At 37.7% G+C, this 22,095-nt stretch overlaps 1 protein-coding gene across 4 annotated transcripts in view; it reads left to right on the top strand.

The window, feature by feature from the left end:
• The window catches only part of LOC104593933 (cullin-associated and neddylation dissociated), a 79,223-nt gene that overhangs the window by 19,077 nt on the left and 38,051 nt on the right, over positions 1-22,095 (top strand). For all 4 annotated transcript variants that reach the window (XM_010254032.3, XM_010254033.3, XM_088887226.1 and 1 more), the window contains exons 13-22: positions 837-921; positions 1,002-1,103; positions 1,195-1,293; positions 4,813-4,923; positions 5,003-5,086; positions 5,156-5,296; positions 14,872-14,964; positions 15,092-15,213; positions 15,344-15,506; positions 15,583-15,822. In XM_010254032.3, coding sequence (XP_010252334.1) covers positions 837-921; positions 1,002-1,103; positions 1,195-1,293; positions 4,813-4,923; positions 5,003-5,086; positions 5,156-5,296; positions 14,872-14,964; positions 15,092-15,213; positions 15,344-15,506; positions 15,583-15,822 — 1,240 coding nt within the window. The remainder of the gene's footprint in view (positions 1-836; positions 922-1,001; positions 1,104-1,194; positions 1,294-4,812; positions 4,924-5,002; positions 5,087-5,155; positions 5,297-14,871; positions 14,965-15,091; positions 15,214-15,343; positions 15,507-15,582; positions 15,823-22,095) is intronic.

Genomic DNA, 22,095 nt, shown 5'->3' with positions numbered 1-22,095 from the left:
CTGGAATTTCCGTTTCAGGATGGATCTTTCAAGGCCATTTGCTGACTGCTGGGTTGGATGAACTAAATTACTTACCCTTTTTTAGTGAATAAGTAATTAACTAGGGGGCAAGCTTCTAAGTTGCTGAATTGCTTGTTGGGGTAATACATTTGATATTTCATAATTTAGCTCTATACACTAAGGACAAACTGATAAACAAATAAGTTCATCCAATTCATCTGTCTCTGAATGTAGGATTTGGTTGTTAGTGGTGTTTAGTTTATTCACTTCTAAATTTTTGTTACTGTTTTATCTAGATCCATGGATTCTAGTTTCCTATACAAGAAAGTATGAAGTTTCCCTGATTCTTTTAGACATAGGGCATTTTCTTGAGAGGTCAACCTGCTGCAAGGTAATGAATTTGGCTTATAATTTATTATTGGACTACCTAGACTATCCAATTAAACGGTATAATGGATATATAAGGATTGTTTTAGGGGAGCTGCTATTGCCATTTGCCACTCCCTTTTTTGCAGACACACCTCCTTGCTTCCAAGTCATATTGATTTGTTAACCTACTGAAAATATATAAGAGTTGAGTGGTAACGGGCTGAAACTTCCTTTATCTACCAATGTGAATGAACCAATTGTTTACATTTAGTTACTTGTAATGTAAGATTATATGTCTTCTTTTTCTTTTTTTCTGTGCATTCTTAGTTACTTTTATTCTATAGTTGCATGCTTTATTTCCCCCCTAGTCAGATTTGACATTATCGTCTCCCAGATTTGTTCACCTTAATATCTGATTGGAAGAAATCGATTAGTTGAACCTGATTTTAGATTTTACAAAGTTGCAGTCCACGGTGGTTATTGAAGCAAGAAGTTCCAAAAATTGTGAAATCTATAAACAAGCAGCTCCGTGAAAAGTCAATCAAGACAAAGGTAGGAATAGGATAACTAGTATTTTGCTGGTCCATTGTACATTCTTTTCCCTTTCCTTTCATCCTTCGATTTGTGTGCAGGTTGGTGCTTTTTCAGTGTTAAAAGAACTTGTGGTTGTTTTACCAGACTGCCTTGCTGATCACATTGGGTCACTTGTTTCTGGAATTGAAAAAGCATTGAATGTAAGCTAAGTTTATTCAAGATGTGAATGATGGGCTGATTTCTGTTCTACATTGGCTGATATCAAGCTCTATTTCATTGCATCTTTCTCAGGACAAATCCTCTACCTCAAACTTGAAAATAGAGGCTCTCATTTTTACAAGATTGGTTATGGCTTCACATTCACCTTCTGTTTTCCACCCATATATCCAGGTAGAACTTAACATCTCTCTAGAATTGTTTGCTTCTTGTGGTTTTTGCTGCTGCGTCTGGGTTACCAAGTTATAGACATTTTATTGTTTATTTTCTTTTCTTTTCTTTTTGATTTTATTTGTGGACTTTCTAGGTTTCAGTGTAACAGTTTAGAACTGGATCTTCAGCATTTTATCTGTGTTAAATCTGTTCTGTTATCGGATTAGGCTTTATCTTGCTTGGATGACTTGATAAACCACAAATTGACTGGGATAAGGGGTTTGCTATTTCTTTTTTAATATTCTTAATTGTGCTTCAAAACTTTGGATGATGAAAAGATGATTGTGTATACTGGTGTATTTATGGCCTTTTTGGGTCTGGGTGTACAGTTATACTACATTGTGTATACTAGATAATAAATATACTTTTCTGTATATGCTTTTGTAAGAGGAAGTCCAGGAGGACAGAATGGTCCGTTCTCATTCTTGTCTAAAGCTAATATATAAATCAGTTTTGTGGGTAGTCAGGTAGTGTCATCACTTTCGACACACCCATACAACTCAAAGTTATAGAGGCTTCCCAAACAAAGGCGCAAGATGCAGCCTCAAAACAAACAACAAAATTATAATTGAACCCAAAAATAAATGATCCTTATGCTCCCCTTAGCTAAAAAACATCTGCCATCCCACTAGCCGGCCTTCTTTCCCACATAATTCTAACTCTCATACTCACATGTTTGCAGTAAGCCATTTAATTTTCTTATAGCTTCTCTTTATGACCAAGTTACTGTCTCTGGTTCCTTCAGCCACCCAATTATCACTTTAGAAATACCTTTTAGCAACCTCTTGTAGTTCAGCTCTCTAGCAATTTGTACTCCCTGTAAAAGAGCTTGGAATTCCACATTTTAAGAATCCCCAACTATTGGCAGTACAATTTACTTCCCTTTGCATCCATTGTACCCATAGTTGTATATTTGCCTAGGTAACTAGGCACTTTTCAAGGAGTGCTTTGCCCAAATGGCAGGAAAAAATAGTGTTAGGCGCACACCCAGGGAATTAGGCACACACCCACACCTAGGTGGGTGCCTAGAAACAAATATAAAATATACAATATTTTATTGGTTGGTTTCAGTTTTTATAATAGAACCTCTTGCATGTCATCATGTTTTTTGTTGTGAGGAAAGTAAAAAACAAACTTTGTCTTCGAGGGTTTCACTTTGATAGGAGAACTGAACAGAGGAAGAAAGAAAAAGAGGCCTCCTTTGTTCCCTACACAAGATCCCAGTGTTTTAAAAGTGCAAGGGCCAATTTGCGCCTGGGGTGAGAGGCACAAGGTGAGGCATGTGCCTTTTTGAAGCAAGGCGCAAAAATCCAAAAAATTGCCGAAAAATAAAAAAGTTAGAAAATTCAAAAAATGCCAAAAATTAAAAAAACGCAAAAAAATAAAAATATTAAACATAATATTAATAAGAAATATAAACTTAATTTTTAAAATTAATGGTTTTAAAAAACCTATTATCTAAAATAAAAATACATAAACATAACATGTAAAACATATTCAAATGAAAATTTAAAAATAAAATCAAACATATAAAACATTTTCAAGCATGTAAACATGTGCCTTTTTGAAGCAAGGCGCAAAAATCCAAAAAATTGCTGAAAAATAAAAAAGTCAGAAAATTCAAAAAATGCCAAAAAATTAAAAAGACGCAAAAAAATAAAAATATTAAACATAATATTAATAAGAAATATAAACTTAATTTTTAAAATTAATGGTTTTAAAAAACCTATTATCTAAAATAAAAATACATAAACATAACATGTAAAACATATTTAAATGAAAATTTAAAAATAAAATCAAACATATAAAACATTTTCAAGCATGTAAAGCCCACAATCTCTCTTTTTTTTTTTTCTTCAATTGCATTACTCCAAGTAGCTAATGTGATGTAAAACATATTAAGTTCCTAATTCTACGAGTCGCCTTTGTGCCACACCCCTCGAGGCAAGCCCAAACAAGTCCATGTTAGGGTCTTAAATTCTTAATTCTCACACAGAAATAATGATTTTATAATTTTATTTGCCTTTTAGATATTTTATTAAGATGAATGAATGAACAACTTTATCAACAAAAAAAGATGAATGAATGAACAAAATTAGCAAATAGGGGGTTCTCGGAATTTTCAAAAGGTTCTAAGTTCAAAAAAAAAGAAAAGCAAAAAAGCGTACAACTTTCAAAAGGCACACGCCTAGGCCAAGGCGCAAGGCGCATCAGGCGCACTAGACATGCGCCTTTTGAAAGTGCTGTGCCTAGGACCTGGGCGAGGTACCTACCCTAAAATGTGCCTCGTCTGTGCGCCTAGGCAAGCCTTTTAAATCATTGCAACATCCCTTTTTCATCTTATGTTTTGCTTCCTTTCTTTTTATTGGTTTAAAACAATGGCTATGCCCCATTTTCTTTCTCTTCTTTTTTGTATCTTTTCCCCAAGCTTTTTGAATCATTTTTATTGGAATTAAACAGGGGCTTCACCCCCTTCTTTTGTATTTAATTTTCTTGCATTTTTCTCCATTTATTTCCTCATCATTGGTGTCTCAAACAGGTATGGAAACTTCCTATCTTCTTAATTTTTTTTTTATTTTTTATTTTAGTATTTGTTCCCTAGATTTTCTTGGTCTGAAACTGGGGTAAACCCTTCCTTTAGTTCTTGTTTTATGTTCTAACTTGTATGTTGTAACTCTAATATTATGTTTTGCCTACTTGAAGACTGCAAGAACCACAAGCACAAAAGTTAGTTCAATGGTTTGTAGATTAATATAAAAACCAAAAAACTAGTTCAGGAGGGGCAGAAATCTATAGGCTTCTTATTTTTATACTCCATTGCCTAGGCGAGGCCTAGGTGCCTCGGTTCCCCATGGTTGCCTAGTCTCACCTTGCACCTTGAAAACTATGATTCCATGCCCCTAGTAAACCACCCAAAATTTCTTAGTTTCATTCATGTAAGCATAACCAGCCTTTGCACATTTATTTGTCTTGCCCTTTGAGTCCTTTCCATAACAGCCATTACCTCTTCTTTAGGGAGTCTCTTATGCCAGCAGGAATTTCTAGGTTTTTATGCTGGCATAAGAGACCCCTTTGATAAAGCCATCACACTGTTGCTAACTATTGGCCTCAAAGATCTTTCTCCAGATCCCCCTCCCCCATTTTAATGAGAATTAATCCATTCCTGTTAGCCATGTATTGACAAACCGTTTCTGTCCCTAAAATTTTTGCAAAAGCAACATGAAATTTTGGATGATGTGCTGATGTCCAATTGGTCTAAAATTTTATGGATGACCTATTAAGACAAGATGCTTCAATATGAGCAGTTCTGATGAATCTGATCTGCAATGTGGCCATGAATTTTGCCACACCAGACCATCACTGGCTCACCCCTGATTGACCTCATCATTTCAAACTTTTGTCAGCCTATCTAATTAGTATGTTGTGCTATATGTTATTATTAGATCCTTAGATGAAGGTTTACAACTGGTGTTTCTGCAGGCTTTATCTAGTCCTGTATTATCTGCTGTTAGTGAGCGTTATTACAAAGTCACTGCTGAGGCATTAAGAGTTTGTGGGGAGCTTGTCCGGGTTGTTCGTCCAAGTTTTGAGGTGAAAGCATCCTTGACTTCATTATTATTTTTTCAATCCTTTGTCAATTTTCTTTTACTGAAATTGTTTCCTGGTATAGGTTTGTGGTTTTGATTTTAAACCTTATGTTCATCCAATTTATAATGCAATATTGACACGCCTTGCAAACCAAGATCAAGATCAGGTTGGTTGAACTCCTAACTGGAATTTTCTTTCTTCATATTCATTGTGTCTTACAAGACTCTTTGTTCAGGAGGTTAAAGAGTGTGCGATTTCTTGCATGGGGCTTGTCATTTCAACATTTGGTGATAACCTCCGTGTAGAATTGCCCGCATGTCTACCTGTACTTGTTGACCGGATGGGGAATGAGATAACCCGACTTACAGCTGTGAAGGTTTGTATACACTAAACACATTTGCTTAATGAATACAGTTACTGATAAAAGAAATGGCTTAAAGATGATGTCAGTTTACATCCTTTATTTTCTTTATTATATTATCATGCTTTTATATTTGTTAGAGTTCCGTTGAAATTCTCCATTAGGTCATTGGGTTTCCTACAAGTAATTTTATCCTGAGCTGAGTGGTTGCTTCTCTGCCTGGATTCAGCATATGCATTCCAGTTGGCTTGCTTTTGTGCTGTACATGCCCTTTGAGATTGAAGGTGGTCATTCATACAACAATATAATGATCCATTTCCTAAAAATATCCTTTTGCTGTTTGAATTTGCCTTAAACAAGAATTAAAAGAATGTATGATGAATTAAACAAATAAATGTGAGCATTAGAACAAACATTAAAAAACAATAATGATTAATGAATATGAGTTCAATCCTATTAGGATTTTAGCACATACCTAGGCATATAATGTTAGAATCAATGACATGAATCTATAATAAAAAAGCTCTAAAATGGTTGCTGATACTGATTCATCTAACTTTCTTTTGATAAGTAAAAGTAAAAATTTCATTAAAATGGAAAAAGAAGTACAATCTGAATAGGTGTTAGGGCAACACCTAACAACAGACTGGGTGAAGAGAAGCGCTAACTCAATGGCTGATGGGTTAGCCAAGCAAGGGGTGCTTAAGGAATCTATGTTTTGGGCTAATGTTTAGCTTTCTTATTTGTTCCTTTGTTGTGGGGGAGTTAAGATAGTTTACCTCCCCTTTCTTGTACTTAAAGTTACACAATTCTTATTATTTAATAAAGCATTTTGTTACTGATAAAAGAAAAACACCTAACAACAGAAAAACATAAACATAGTGGGGAACAATACTAATCATCATCATATATTCATTATACAATTTTGAACACCCAATACCTCCCATAAACTTTCCCCTAAATCCTCTCTCTTGACTTGAGAATTTTTTTTTTGATGAATAAGAAATAAAGAAATACAGGAATCACAGCTGAGCCCAAAACAGGGAGTGGCGCGAGCTGCAGCCCCTCCTTGAATCTTACAAGTAAACTAAGAAAGAAATATAGGAATCACCGCTGAGCCCAAAACAATTCTTCCCTATTTACCCCTTGCTTGGCTAACAAATCGGACAAAGTATTTGCTGATCTCCTCACCCACTGCAAAGAGACCAACATATTCCTTGTCAACCAACTGAATTTCTTCATTTCATTCTTGTAACGCCATATAGCATCTTTAGGATTTTTCAACCATCTTTAGTATTTGCTTGGCTAACATCCCTTCTCATTTCTCAAGACACCCCCCATTCCGGATAATCCTGGATTACCCATGCTACTTCCATCAAAGTTCAGCTTCAGTGAGCATTGAGATGGAGGAGACCAGCTTGTAATTGACTTGTCCTTTAAAGGTGAACACCTCGCTACTGCTGACCAGTTTCTCCAAAGGTCATTAAAAGAGAATTGATGAAAGATTTCCAAAGTCTTCAGCCAAAGTATTGCCCTATGCAACAGATAGTCTTTCAATTCCTGACTGCTCCTTTCCTTTTCTTGAAGGATTCTAGCATTCATTTCTTCCCAAAGAGTCCAAATCAGGGCAGCGTGAGCACATCTCCACATAATTCTCCCTCTTTTTGTAGGCCAAGAGAAAGTAGAATGGTTAAAGATCATGCGAACTTCTGCTAGTAGACTCCAACTACTCCCAAACAATGAAAGTAGCCCAAAGGTCTGTAGAAAAAGGACAAGATATTAGTAGATGGTAACAATCCTCCTTGTGAGCTCTACATGGGATACACCAATTGGGAGAAGTACAGAGGAAAGGTCTTCTCTTTTGTAGGTTATCTAGAGTGTTTACTTTCCCATAGAATTTCCCAACAAAACGCCATAATCTTTGGGGGAACTGGCCTACACCAAATTTTCTTTGACGGCAAAGGTTGATGAGCAGAAAGCCGAGAGATGGACTTGAAGTAAGAAGCACAAGTAAAGGTTCCTTTGGGTCTAGGAGTCCACACTCTTTTATTTGGCTTGGAGGGATCCAAGCAAACCTGATTAAGGCAACATAGCAAGTCAGAGAGATTCAATTTCATCATCCCTTAGTCCCCTGCGAAACCCAAAATCCTAATTAGGAGCCAAGGGTGTTCCCAATGGTGAGACAAATTTTGAGACCACCTCTTTTTTATACAAAGAAACAGAAAATAGCAGAGGGAAAAGGTCCTTTAGAGAGGTGTCTCCTACCCAAATATCCTCCCAAAAGCGAACAGTGTTGCCAGAACAAACTTCATACCTGATAAAATTGAGAAATTGAGGAAGGGTGTTGTGAATGGCCTTCCAGGGTGCTGCCAGGTTAGCCTGCCTTGATACACCAGCATCCCATCCATTCTCTGGTCTCCCATGAATGCTTCCTACCACCTCATGCCACAGCCTCTCACTTTCCGATGGCCTTCACCACAACCATTTCCCTATCAAAGCTTGATTTTTTCTTGACTTGAGAAAATTCAGGCATATTAAAACCCAATATGCCACTGATTTGCCAACAGCCACCACTAACTTGTCCAATTTCCATTCCTTGTCTTCAAAAAGTCTTCTATTTTTTTTCTTCCATATATTCCAGCAAATGGCAAATGGAAGACACCTCCAGATTATATTGGCCAACTTACCACCTATTATTCTTGGCCATAATGAAAAAATCTCTGCAGATGATCTTGGTTGGAAGGTTCCAACTTCAAAGATTGCTTTAAAGAGGTTCCAAATGAAGCCAGTAGTTTGACATGAAAAGAATCGATTTATCTAATACTTGATACAAAGTTACGAACTAATTAATGTATAATAAAACATGCCTACACTCTACAAAAAATAAAAAGGATATAAAATATGAAAGAATCCAATACAAACCATCATTTAATTAAACAAGAATTCTCTAATTTACTTCAAAGGCTTAAGAAGCGGCAGCAACCCCTCCACTAAATGCACCTACATAATCACCACAATCAACATTTTCATCATCATCTGGAACATCAAATTCTACTTTATCTCATTTTCCTCAATATTTTTGTTTGACATTGTGTTTTAATCTTCTTCTTGCACAACATTTTTGCTTTCCAGCATTGCCTCTTTCATGGTGACCTCTAACTCTGTTTGCACCACAACCACTGTGGCACTACATCCATATAAACTTCTCCTTGACCTATTAGACTCTTCATGGATTTCAGATTCCCCTAATGCTAAATTAACTTGACTCCATATAAGATCACTCCCTCTATGAACCATGCTATCTGATGGGTCTTTCCCAGTCAACCATTTTCTACTCTCATCTAATTCATCAAAGTAGATCAGGTCATATCTTCTAGGGTTTGCATGTCTTGTCAATAACCTCACTTCAGGACATTGAATCATTGATTGTCTTGAAGAACGGTAAGATCATTGAGTGTCTTATGATTGGCGAACTTTGGATGTGTATGAAAAACAGCCAGGGATGTATGGGAGTTTCCTCCACACCAAACATTTCACTACATAGTCCCTTGCTTCTTTTTTTGGCTAAAAGAATATTGGTTGCAAATATTCTTTTACCCCCACACCATGGAAATGTGTCTTGCAAGGACGCTTCGAAACAGTCTGTGCTGTTTTTTCCATTTAGCAATCTCATAATCATTGTTTACATTCTGAAAGCAAAAGAAGACATACATGTGTGAGTTGATATGCATAACATTGTAAGATAACAAAAAAAAAGCGTAGCACAATACACCTATGTTTTGGAGGCGGTGTGGACGAATGAGGAAATTAGGAGGCCAAGGCTTTGGTTGTAAACTAGACCTTGAGAAGGCGTGCAATATGGTGGACTGGAGTTTCCTCTTGGAGATACTTAGGACTTGTGGGTTTGGGTAAAGTTGGTGCTCGTGGATGATTGGTTGCCTCACTTTTGTTCATTACTCTATGCTAGTGAATGGAATGGTAAAGGATTTCTTTCCAGTCCACAGAGGGTTAAGATAGGGTGATTTTCTTTCTCCTTTTCTGTTTACTTTGGTGGCGGATGTGCTGAGTAGATTCATATCAAAAGCAGATAGGGAGGGAATAATAGATGGTTGGAAGATTGGAAGGAATAATGTCTCTGTAACTCATCTCCAGTTTGCGATGACATTATCATTTTTTTTTGTGAGGGAAGTGAGAATCCTAGGGAAAGCAGATTTTGGTACCCAGTTGTTGAGAAATTTGAAAGCAAATCGACAGGTTGGAAAAAGAATAATATCACTATGGGTGGAAGGGTAACCTTGATTAAGGCTACACTTGCCAATTTACTAGTCTATTATCTCTCTGTGTCTAGGATCCCCTGTAGGGAGGCTTGGAAATTAGAAAAATTGATGAGAGATTTTTTTTTCAGACCCAGGGGAGGAGAAAAAGGATCACTTAGTTAATTGGGAGATAATTTGTCGAAGTAAAGAGGCAGGGGCTCTAGGATTAGGGAATTTGGTCCTCAAAAATGAAGCTTTATTGGGGAAGTGGCTATGGAGATGGGCTCTGGAAAGAGAAAGTTAGTGGCATAGGGTTGTGCTTAGTATTCATGGCTGTTCTGTCTCTGGTTGGGATGTTGGGGTATCTCATTAGGCTACGCAAACAACATCTTGTAAGGCAATACATGGCGTCTTCTCCAATTTCCTTCAATTTGTAAGGTATGACACTTGCTCCGGAAATTTGGTTCTGTTTTGGGAAGACACTTGGGTGGGTAATCAACCTCTAAAAGACCTATTTCCTTTTCTGTATGCTTTTTCTCTTTATAAAAAGGAGGTTATCTCCGTCTTTCTTCCCCCTCTAGTTTTACCTTTATCCTTGAACTGGGACTTTGGTTTTCGTAGGTGCTTAAGGGAGGATGAGCTTGCTTCTGTTACTGAACTTCTATCCATTTTAGAGGGTGTTTGTTTGGACCCCTCTTCTCCTGATAAAAGGGTGTGGACCCCTATCCCAACAGGTTCCTTCACTTGTGCATCTTTCTTCAAGTCCCTTTGTTTGAGTACTTCACATGAGCCTTTCCTAGTGAAAGAAGTGTGGACAAAGCCTGTGCCCCCCAAAATTATTGTCTTTTGTTGGGAAGTGTACCTTGGAAGATTAATACTTTGGAGAACTTACAAAAGAAAAAGCCTTTCATTTGTTTATCCCCAAACTGGTGTGTTGTGCTGCTTGTGCAAATCTCATAGTGAGGACTGTTACCACTTACTGGTTACTTGTTTCTTTATTGCAACTCTTTGGGATTGGATGTTTGTTTTGTTTGGATGTAGGTAAAATCAACTAGTAGAGGTAAAATTTTAATTCTCATTGACTACCTTTGCTTGCCCAGTAGAAAGCGGGAGGAGTATGTGGAGATGTTTCAGAGCTGCCACCTTATGGACAATTTGGGAAGAAAGATATGCTAGAATCTTCCAAGATAAAGACTGGTCCTTTATAGAAGTGAAGGAATGTATCTTAACTGGGGCTATCCATTTACTGAAATCCTTGGCTACTTTCAGTTCTTTTTCATTTGATGACATTTGGAGGGATTGGGCCATAGTTGCACACACTTCGGTTGGGAAAGCCAGAGCCACTACAGTTTGGGTAACTCCTCCAGATGGATTTTTTAAACTGAATTTTGATGGAAGCAGTCAAGGTAACCCAAGACCATTTGGCATTGGAGGAGTATTGAGGAATGAGAATGACAACATCATATCCTTATTTTTAGGCCCGGTAGGGATATGGGACTCTACAAGAGTTCAGATTGCTAATCAACTAGGAGTGGAGAACCTATTAATTGAAGGAGATCATAGGTGATTGTGGGCTGGCTGTCAAATCGAGACTCAGTTGTTTGGAGTCATGGGGATCTTATCAAAAAAGTTAAATGTTTAACAAGGCACATAACATGTAGATAACAGTGGGTGGGTAGGGAGGCAAATGCCTTGGCTGATTATCTTGCTAAACTGGGGTCTACTAGGGATCGCTTATTTTGGGCAGCATTGTAATCTTTATTTCTTATCTCTTGTAATGTTTAGGGGAGGCTGCATCTCATGCCTCTCCAAGGGATTCTTGTAAAGTTTTATTTCTCTTGATTAATGAAATCATTTTTAATTATCAAAATAGAAAAAATGTCAATTCTTTAGAGAAAGCACTCGAAGTGTGCTTATACTGCTCCATTTGATGAGGGATTTTGTCTTGAAGGTCACTATCACTGACCATCCTCTCCATGCACTGAATAAAAGCCTATTTCAGACTTTTCAACTGATGCTTTTTATTTGGCTTTAGTTTTATAATAATATGGCTAGATTGAGAAAAAAAAACTAGCTAGGTGATATGGATGTTACTTCATATTCGTCGTTCTCACTAAAATAATCTCATTCTCACCTAAATCTTATTTTATTTTCTCTATTGCATTTGCGCATATTGTATTATAAAGGTAACACATTGCAAAGTTTTCATCATCATCATCAACCTAGTTTTAAACTTCCACAGTTGGTTGTGCAATTAAGATAACAATTCTACATTCTTATAAAACCCTATAAAAAGCATAGTTTAGAAGGCTATCTCAGCTTGAAAAAAATCATTTTGCTACATATTCATTTATATATTTTTTTCCTTTCATCCTTTTTTAATCAGCTCTCTGTACTTGTTTGTACGAACTTCCCCCTATGCCTTGCTTACATAACTTTTTCTGGACATGGTCGTGCAAAAGTACCCTTGGATTCTTTAATGCTTTCCTTACTTTTTTTTTTTTTGCGTGTGAAAAAGAGGATTTGAAGTTGGGGTACTTCTATCACTTTGAATTGAAACCATCTATTTCCATAGGTGGGTTATTTGATTCTGAGACTTCCTTTTAGAAATAATCTTTCCCACAGTACTTGTCTTCAACTGAAATTCACCTTATGTTTTTTTCCTTCTTTTTGCTCTTATTCTTTTGCATGTGCTTTTACATCTCCTTGTAAATCACTTGTACTTGTTTTATGGCATTTAATAGCATCTCTAAATGTTTATTCTTTTTATTCCTCCATTGATATTTTACTAGAAAAGAGTGCATGAAAATTCCAAATAGCATAGATTAGAGCTCCCCTCCATTAATCAAAATTAAAATTTTAAACATCTAAGAACTGCAGAATTTATGAAATTAAATTTCGGTGGAAGTAGTTTATGGAATCCGGGACCATCAGGAATAAGAGTTTTCAGACCAAAGAAAGGAGGGCTAGGGATTAGAAGAGTGAAAGTTTTTAACAGGGCCTTGTTGGGGAAGTGGTTATGGAGGTTTGGGCTAGGGAGAGGAGGATTCTTTGTGGAAGAGGGTGGTGATGGGGAAGTATGGGGTGGTAAGGTTTGGTTGGGAGCCTAGAGAAGTAAAGTCTTCATATGGGGTGAGTGTGTGAAAGGGGATCATGAGTTTTTTAGTAGGGGATTCAGAAGCCTAACAAGCTTTTCAGTAGGAGATGGATCAAGAATCAGGTTTTTGGAGGATAATTGGAGTGGGGTTGGCAAGTTGAAGGAGTTATATGCCCAAGACTGTATAAGCTGGCTGAGGCTGAAATTACTATCAGTAGCTCCTATGAAAGAATAGAACAGTTGGTTTGGAGTTCAAAATTCAGGAGACCTTTGCTGGATACTCCTATGAAAGAATAGAACAGTTGGTTTGGAGTTCAAAATTCAGGAGACCTTTGCTGGATATTGAGGTGGAAGAATGTACTATTGCTGTTAGGGAAGGTAGAGGAGGTGAAGATCTCTTCTCAAATGAGGGATGAACTTTGGTGGAAGGAATGTCCAAACAGAAAATTCTCAGTGAAATCCTGTCATCTAGCTCTCAGCAGAAGTATTTCAGAATCAATCAAATCAGTTAGGAGTTTGGGGAAATCTGGTTCCCCCAAGGGTAGAAGCTTTTGCTTAGCTAGTGGTGGACAGTATTCCAACAGTGGATCATCTAAAATCAAGAGGTTTCAGTATGGCTAACAGATGCTGTCTATGTGAGGAATAGGAGGAGAATGTCAGACATCTGTTTTTCAACTGCAAGTTTGCTGACTTCCTTTGGAGTCTGTTCACCAAAATGTTTGGAGTATCTGATTTTCTTCCAAACTCAGCTTCAGAAAATTTTTCTGCTTGGCCAAATTTAAGATGTTCTAAGAAGGCTAAGGTGATTTGGATCTGCATTCCATTTGCAATTTGTTGGAACATCTGGAAGGAGAGGAATAGAAGAATTTTTTATGCCAAATACTACAAACATGGACAGTATAGTAGCTGTTGTAAGCAAGGGTGCAAAGGGCAAAAACTTGAACATTAGAAAGATGATTATTGAAGGCGATTCCAAATTGGCTGTTGCATGATTACAAAATGAAGAGGCAAAGTTGTTGAAATATAAAAGGACATGGAAGTAAGGATATAATGGGTCAAAAGGAGTAAAAACGCCATGGCAGATGTTCTAGATAAACAAGGGGTAGGGAAGAACCAGATATTTGTGGAGAGATGAGAGAGGTTATCTCTCATTGACTCTCTTTTTTGTACTCTCTTTCAATCTTAGTATTAATGAAATCTGCAGTTACTAATTAAAAAAGAACCATGTAATTTTTAATTGTGCAAAAATGTCAAATATATTGTACTTAATTTTTTTTACATAGCAAATGAAAAAATGTAAAGAAAGCAATTAAAAAATATCAAGGAAAGAATAGGTAAAAGAATCAAATCAATAAACGTATTCATGCAAAAATTGCAAATTAATAGTATTATATAAGCAAATTAAATGCAATTTTCGTGGAAATTTTCCTAACTGATGCATAAACACTAAACATAATCAGATTTATGCAAAAGTTTCTCACTGTCACTCATGCAATTCTTTTCTCTAGTTTTCCTTATGGCTCACCTCTCAGTCCCTTACATGTTTTATTGCTATTTCAGCATGTTTCTACTTCAAGAATGATGAAAACAGAGTTAGTAGTAGTAGTACTAGATGATAAAAATGCAGAATCAAAGAAGGGGGGGGGTGTGCAGCTCCTGTTTCAGTCCAAGAAAAAGAAATAGAGTAAGTGAAAAAATAACTGGAAAAATGTTTCAGTCCAAGAGAAAGAAGCAACAAGTTATAAAAAAGGAGCAGAGCTCCTGTTACCTCATTGATTGCTGTTGTTCTGTTCAAGTTGAAGCTGTGCTTTCAATTTTATATAGTAGGTGAGCAGCTATTTGGTTGATTCCCTTGTGGTCTTCAACAGTCTTTTTTGATCCCAAATGCATAAACCATCCACCTTGTCACATAGGTTAATTTCATAATGTCTATGATGTTCATATGTGTATTTCTTGTTTTTCCTCTCTATTAACAACATTTATGGTTACCTGCCAAAAAAGTAGGAAGTTTGTTGAGAGCATGCGTTCGTCTATGAACTGTGCAGTTATTATGGTTCTATGGCTGTACTTTCAAAAAAAAAAAAAGATTTTATGGCTGTTGCACTCTTTCTATGGCATGAAGAAATGACCATTATGTTTCCACATGGATACTGAATATCATGTCATGGATGGTTCTGCTTTTTGTTGTTTCAACCTTTCACTTAAACCTTTTTTAAAGTTTAAGTGGTGGCTTCCAGGCATTTGCTGTCATTGCTGCTTCTCCACTGAAGATAGATCTGTCATGTGTTCTGGGTCATGTTATTGCAGAATTAACAGCTTTCTTGCGGAAGGTATATGCATCACATTTTCCCATTTAATGAAAAGACTCTTGAACTACTGTGGTTTATTTTCCTAATTGGTAACTTGGAGTGCATTATCTGAAAATATTCTTCTTCGGTTTGTTTCCCTGCCATATAGGCCAACCGGGCATTAAGGCAGGCAACACTGGGAACACTGAATTCCCTAATTGTTGCATATGGTGATCGAATTGGGTCATCCGCTTATGAAGTTATTATTGTGGAACTTTCAACTCTCATAAGGTTCATCCTTCCGACTTGTGCAATGCTTATTTATTTAGTTCTTCCCTCGTATAATCAACTTATGGTTGAATATAGCTTTGTATAGTATGGTTATAAAGACTTTGTTTTTATGAAATTTTCTATTTTTCAGTGATTCAGATTTGCATATGACTGCTCTGGCATTAGAACTTTGCTGCACATTGATGGCAGACAGGAAGTCAATTCCAAATGTTGGATTAACTGTCAGAAGCAAGGTTCTTCCTCAAGCTTTAACATTAATCAAGAGCTCATTGTTGCAGGGACAAGCCCTCCAGGTACTGTCCTCAACCTTGTTCACTTTGTATATTAATTTAGAGTGTATTATTGAAAATATTTTTCTGAATAATGCAGGCCCTGCAGAACTTTTTTGCTGCCTTAGTCCATTCAGCAAATACAAGCTTTGATGACTTACTAGATTCTCTTCTTTCAAGTGCTAAACCATCTCCCCAGTCTGGTGGTCTTGCAAAGCAGGCCTTGTATTCTGTTGCACAATGTGTAGCTGTTCTCTGCCTTGCTGCGGGTGATCAGAAATGTGCATCTACTGTAGAAATGCTGACAAGAATCTTGAGGGATGATAGTAGTACCAATTCGGTATGACTTCCTTCTAAATCGCTTGTTTCTTTCACTTTAAGGGTATTTATGGTTATGATAGAATGCTAAGATACTGTTTTATATCCTAACTTGCTAAATAAGTGCATTTGGTTAAGGAAAAAAGCCTCTTGCTTAAGAATAAAAAGTTGATTACTTTCTTTCAGAAGTAAGCTTGTTTATATTTCTAGCCAATTTTAGTGGAAATCTCACTGAGCCTAATACTTCAGTAAGTGTTGTAAAAGTTGAACCAGACTGGCCAGTCAGACCATCAGACCTGGGAACCAGAGGCCATTCTGGTTTTTTAAAACCCAGTTTTCCAGATTCCCAGATATCTGGTCAAATTGGTCAAAGAAAAAAGAAAGAAAAGGAAAGGGAAGGAAAGAGAAAGAGAAGGGGAAAGAAAGTTTGGGGGATATTGTTATGCGTCTTTGTTCTTCTTAGTACAAGACATCTTTCATAGAGAAGGAGGGAGGGAGGCAGATCCTCCTTCTTCTTCCTCCTCTTCCCCCTCCTTGTGTTTGGGAGGCTTACGCCTCTTACATTCTGAACTACACCTCACGACTCCAGGTAGCAGAACGCCTCATGTCACGCCTCCGTGTTTTAAAACATTGCTGTTACTATGATACCATTAGTCCATGTCACCTTTTGTGCTCATTTTGCAAGACTTGAGCCTAGACAGTTGTATAAAAAAACTGCACCTTAAACATCTCTTTGCCTCTTAGACGTGATATAAATAACAGAGTTTATTATTTATCAAAGTTCAAAATATTGGAAATGCAAGGTGTATTGGAAAGGCAATTTTAAGAGATGTATCGGGATACGCTTTGGATATGTGTTGATACACAAAAATTAGGGTAAAATATAAAAGTCTCCCTGAATTTTCTGACAATCTTATAAACCTCCCCTGTGTTTTGACCCTAATAAAAATCTCCCCTAAACTTTTGAAAAAAGATATAAATACCTCCCTTTTTTCAAATTTCCACTAACAGAAACGTTGAAGTTAATAAATTGCTCTTTCATTGTTAAATTACTCCATTTTTCTTTTCTTTGCCCATTTTTCCCCATCTCTTCTTTCCCTCTTTCTCTTATTCCATGGCACTAGCGAGTATGAACAGTCCCGTGTTGGTGCAGAAGACCTAAATAGCTTAGGAGGTATCTATACAACAAAAAATCATTCACTCAATTAGAAAAAGAAAGAACAGTGCAAAAGAGCCGTAATGCAATCTCTTCTAGAAACCTTTTTTTTTGATGAATAACATAGAACTTTCTTTAAAGATTAGAGAAATAAGTACAAAGAAGATGGGGAGAGGTAAAATCTCTTAACCCTCCCCTAGGGAAAACAACAAACAAATTACAACATAGCCCAAAACAATTGATCCCTTCCCACCCTCCCCTAGGGAAATAAGTACAACAGTATCCGCAAAGGAATTGGCACTTCTCTTTACCAATTTTATCTGAAGTTCCAAGCCTTGTGCTAACTGATTAAACAATCTTTTTTCATTTGCAAACTTCCATAGACCACTATCTTCTTTTTGCAGCCATCCAATAACCGGATTTGAATCCCCTTCAACAATATGATTGCGAGTTCAGATCCTTAGCCTTCTTCATGCCTTCCATCACTGCCAAGACCTCAGCCCAGAGAGAGTCTCCAACACCAATAGGACCAGAATATAAAGCAATGACTTTTCCTTCTTCATCCCTAAAGGTCTCCACCTATGCCCGAAGGCCTTGGATTACCTTCACTACTGCCATCCAAACTCAGTTTGAGTGGTTGACAAACCCATTGGCTGGTGGAGACCAAAGGGAAACAATTCTGGTCTTTGCTGGGGCTGAATCTACCCCCTCGTTCCAATTCCTTCTTATCATGTTGGCGGAGATACCTTCAAACAATTTCAGGGACTGCACCCACTGTACCACTCTAATAGTGACTGCCTCAATGACAACTTCCTTACTCCTTTCCTTATTAGAGAATATTCTTGAATTCCTTTCTTCCCAAACAGTCCAACAAATGGCAGCCTTAACACATCTCCATAGAGTCATATCCCTCTTCTTTGGCCATCTGAAAAAAGACGAGGCAAAATAAGCTTCGTACATCCCGAGGGGGCGTCCATCAGCAATCAAACAAGGAGAAAAACCAAAGCCAAATATCTGAAACAAAAGGGTAGGAAATTAATAGGTGATAGCAGTTTTCACCATTAGCCTTACAGAGGACACAACAGTTGGGGGATAAGCACCAATTAGGCCTTTTTCTTTGGAGCAAGTCACAAGTGTTACACCTGCCCAGAAAGGCTTCCCAACAAAAAGCCCCAATCCTAGGAGTCGGTTTACCCCAAACTTCAAGAACAGGAAAGTTAACCCCTAGGCTATCAAAAGGCTGCATTTAAGGCTTTGAAAAAGGCACAAGAAAACATCCTAGAGGAGGTCAAAGTCCAAATCCTATTAACCCCCCCTCCCCCCGCCCCCCCGTCCTGGATCCAAAAAAAACCCACCCAAGGTCTGAGTTAGAGTTGAGGCAGAAAGGATTTTAGAATCCCTAAGGTCCCTTCTAAAACCCAAGTTCCAATCAAACCCAGAGCCAGAATCTGAAGGAACAAGAAAAGTGGACACCGACTCATCTTTAAAGGAATACAGGGAATACAAAGAGGGGAATTCCTCTTTCAAACAGATATCCCCCACCCAATTATGTTCCCAAAATTTCACCCAATCTAGGTCCAAGTAGCTAAGAGGCCATTCGGAAATTATACAACCCAAAATTTCCACCCTTTCTGCCTTCTCCCTATTGATCCCCACCACACAACACTTGTCAAGGCTTACTCTTAAGTTGGACATTTTTTTCAAAGAGTCGAATCACCAACTTTAAATTCCTAACCCAACTAATCTCCTCACCCTCACAGAACAAAATTGTATCATCAACAAACTGTAAGTGAGTGAGTGGGACCCTAATTCTACCTACCCTCACTAGGTTCTTAGAGCCAACACTTCAACTATTAGGGTAAACAAGAAAGGAGAGAGGGGGTCTCCTTGTCTAATCCCTCTAGATGTGGGGAAATGATCTACCACTGCCCCATTAACCAGAATGGGGTAGTGGCAAGTTACTAAGCAACCCTTTATCCATTTGCACCACTTTGCCCCAAAACCAAAGCTCTCCATTACCTGCAACAATAAGGACCAATCCACCAAATCATAGGTCTTCTCCAAGTCCAGTTTACACACCAAGCATTTCCTTCCACTTATTCTCAAATCTTCCACACTCTCATTGGCAATTAAGATCTGGTCAGTTATCTGCCTATCCCTTACAAAAGCTCCTTGATTTTGTGAAATGATGTGAGTGAGAACAATTCTGAATCTCCTCTAGAGCACCTTAGCAATGATTTTATTACAAGCTGTTTACCAAGCTAATTGGTTTAAACTCCTTCGGATTTGGATGAATTGCCACTGCAATCTCTTGGGTGAGCAGTGGCTCTCCAAATACAAGCATAAGCTGATGTGCATACTGCATAGTTGCCTCTCCATAGTGTGGTTGTTGTGGTGAGGCTTACGTACATGTCTGAGCTCAAATTGTCGGCAAATTAGGAAAGACAAGATTTACGGCAAATTAAGAAAGATATGATTTGATTTGAATAAATTTAGGAAAGATTAGATTTGAATAAATTTAGGAAAGTCATATCCTAGGATTAAGGGAAAGATTTAGTCAATCTCTGATTGAGAGAAATTCTAGGGGTTTTGTCTTTCCTATCTTTTCTTATTTAAGGTGTATGCTCAATATGTTTTCATCATCAATAAAGAAAATCTTCTTCTTTTCTCCCTCTATATTTCGCAACATGGTATCAGAGCTTTAGGGTTCGACCATGAACTTTAAAGCCGCCATGGTTGGCTCAGGTTCAGCATCTTCGGATGCTACCAGTGGTGTGACGTCTTCGGAGGGAGGTATTCAGCCAGCTGCTATTTCTTTTTCTGAGAATTACCTTAAGATTACCATTCACAAATTGAATGAAAAAATTTATCTTGAGTGGTCTTAGTCCGTGCGGTTGGTGATTGACGACAAAGGGAAACTCGGCTATTTGAATGGCGAAGTGAAACCGCCAGTCACTGATGATCCAAAGTACAGGCAGTGGCGTTCTGAAAATTCTATGGTTACCGCCTGGTTGATCAACTCTATGGATCCTGTGGTTGGAAAACCATTCATGTTTCTGTCGACGGCTCGTGATGTGTGGGAAGCTGTTAGGGAAACCTATTTAGATTTGGACAATCGTTCACAACTGTTCGAACTGAATACCCGAATGTGGAAGATGCAACAAGGTGACCGTGAAGTAACAACTTATTATAATGAGATGATGGCTGTTTGGCAGGAGTTGGATTTATTTGAAGAAGAAGAATGGGAAAGTCCCAGTGACGGTGCTCGATACAAAAAGAAGATAGAAAGAGGCCGAGTTTTTGTCTTCTTGGCTGGTTTGAACAAAGAACTTGATGAGGTTCGGGGACGTATCTTAGGACGAAAGCCCTTGCCTACTATAAGAGAGGTTTTTTCAGAAGTGCGTAGAGAAGAAGCATGGTGGCAAGTGATGTTGAAGAATGTTAGTGAAATAAAAACAGAGAATGAAGGGTCCGCTCTTGTGGCCCGAGGTGTAGACTTGGATGGAGAGAAACAAGGAGGAAAGCAGAGGCCTTGGTGTGATCATTGTAAAAAGCCATGGCATACTCGGAAAACTTGCTGGAAGCTGCACGGGAAACCGGTGGGTTGGAAGAAAAAATCAAGCAGTGACAACAAGTCAGGGGGAGATGTCTGCGCACTTCAAGTAAGCAACTCGGATCCAGGGCAGCAATCATCCTTAGAGTCTCTTCCTTTCACAAAGGAACAAATAGAACACTTATATAAAATGTTTCAATCTCAATCGTTAAGAAATTCTAACCCATCTTGTTCTCTAGCTCAATCAGGTAATTTTTTCACTGCTGCCATTGCTTGTACCAAATCTAATGGCTCCTGGATACTAGATTCAGGTGTCACTGATCATATGATCGGCACTTCGCAATTCTTTTCTTCATATACACCCTGTGCAGGGAATCAAAAGGTTAAGACTGCAGATGGTTCCTTTGCTACTGTTGCTGGGAAAGAACTATATCTATTTCTCCTTCTCTAAACCTCAAAGATGTTCTGCATGTTCTTAACCTATCATACAATCTCTTATCAGTCAGCAAACTAACCCTTGATCATTATTGTCGAGTTAATTTTTGGTCTTCTTGTTGTGAATTTCAGGATTTAACCTCAGGGAAGATGATTGGGGTGCTAAACAGGATGGTGGTCTCTACCTCTTTAATAAATGATCTACCTTTGGAAGGCAAGACCGACAGACTTGTTTCAGCTCTATCTCTGTTTCTAGTGACAGTGAAATTTTGTTATGGCATTATCGATTAGGACATCCTAGCTTTCAATATTTAAAACATCTATTTCCCAAGTTATTCATGAATAAAAATCATTCAGTTTTCAAGTGTGAATCTTGTGAACTATTAAAACATCATCGTGCTGTTTTTCAGTCTCAACCATATAAAAAATCAAAACCATTTACCATGATTCATAGTGATGTTTGGGGCCCTTCTAGAGTAACAACTCTTTCTGGAAAACGTTGGTTCATTACTTTTATTGATGATCATACTAGGGTAACTTGGGTTTTCCTTTTAAAAGAGAAATCCGAAGCTGAAACTGTGTTCAAAAATTTCTATAACATGGTTCAAACACAATTTCAGACTCAGATTAAAATGAAAAAGCTGAAACAACAGAGATGTGTGCAAAACAGTGTAAAGGCCTTGTTTATTCAAGGGAATATCTAGCACAGAAAAGGAGAAGCACTATTCCGCAGCATCAACAAGAATCTGATCTGAGGTTGGATCATGAAATTCATGATAATTCTCCAAAAATCACTGAAAATATTCCTCCAGGTAATTCTAATTCTTCTAGTCAGCTTGATCTTCCCATTGCTCTTAGGAAAGGTGTTAGGTCTTGTACAAAACATCCTCTGTCAAATTTTGTATCTTACAAAAATATTTCACCTTCATATTGTGCCTTTATTTCACAAGTGTCTAGTGTATTCATTCCTAACAGTATCCAGGAGGCTCTAAATGTTCCCGAGTGGAAAGAAGCTGTTTTTTAGGAGATGAGAGCTTTGGAAAAGAATGCTACTTGGGAGAAAGTGGACCTGCCAGATGGAAAGACAGATGTTGGTTGTAAATGGGTGTTCACTCTGAAGTACAACTCAGATGGATCCCTTGAGAGATACA

The sequence above is a fragment of the Nelumbo nucifera genome, chromosome 5, assembly GCF_055504915.1.
Source record: "Nelumbo nucifera cultivar China Antique chromosome 5, China Antique-T2T, whole genome shotgun sequence".
NCBI lineage: Eukaryota > Viridiplantae > Streptophyta > Magnoliopsida > Proteales > Nelumbonaceae > Nelumbo > Nelumbo nucifera.
The sequence above is the reverse complement of the archived record's forward strand: the minus strand, read 5'-3'. Positions and strand labels throughout refer to the sequence as shown.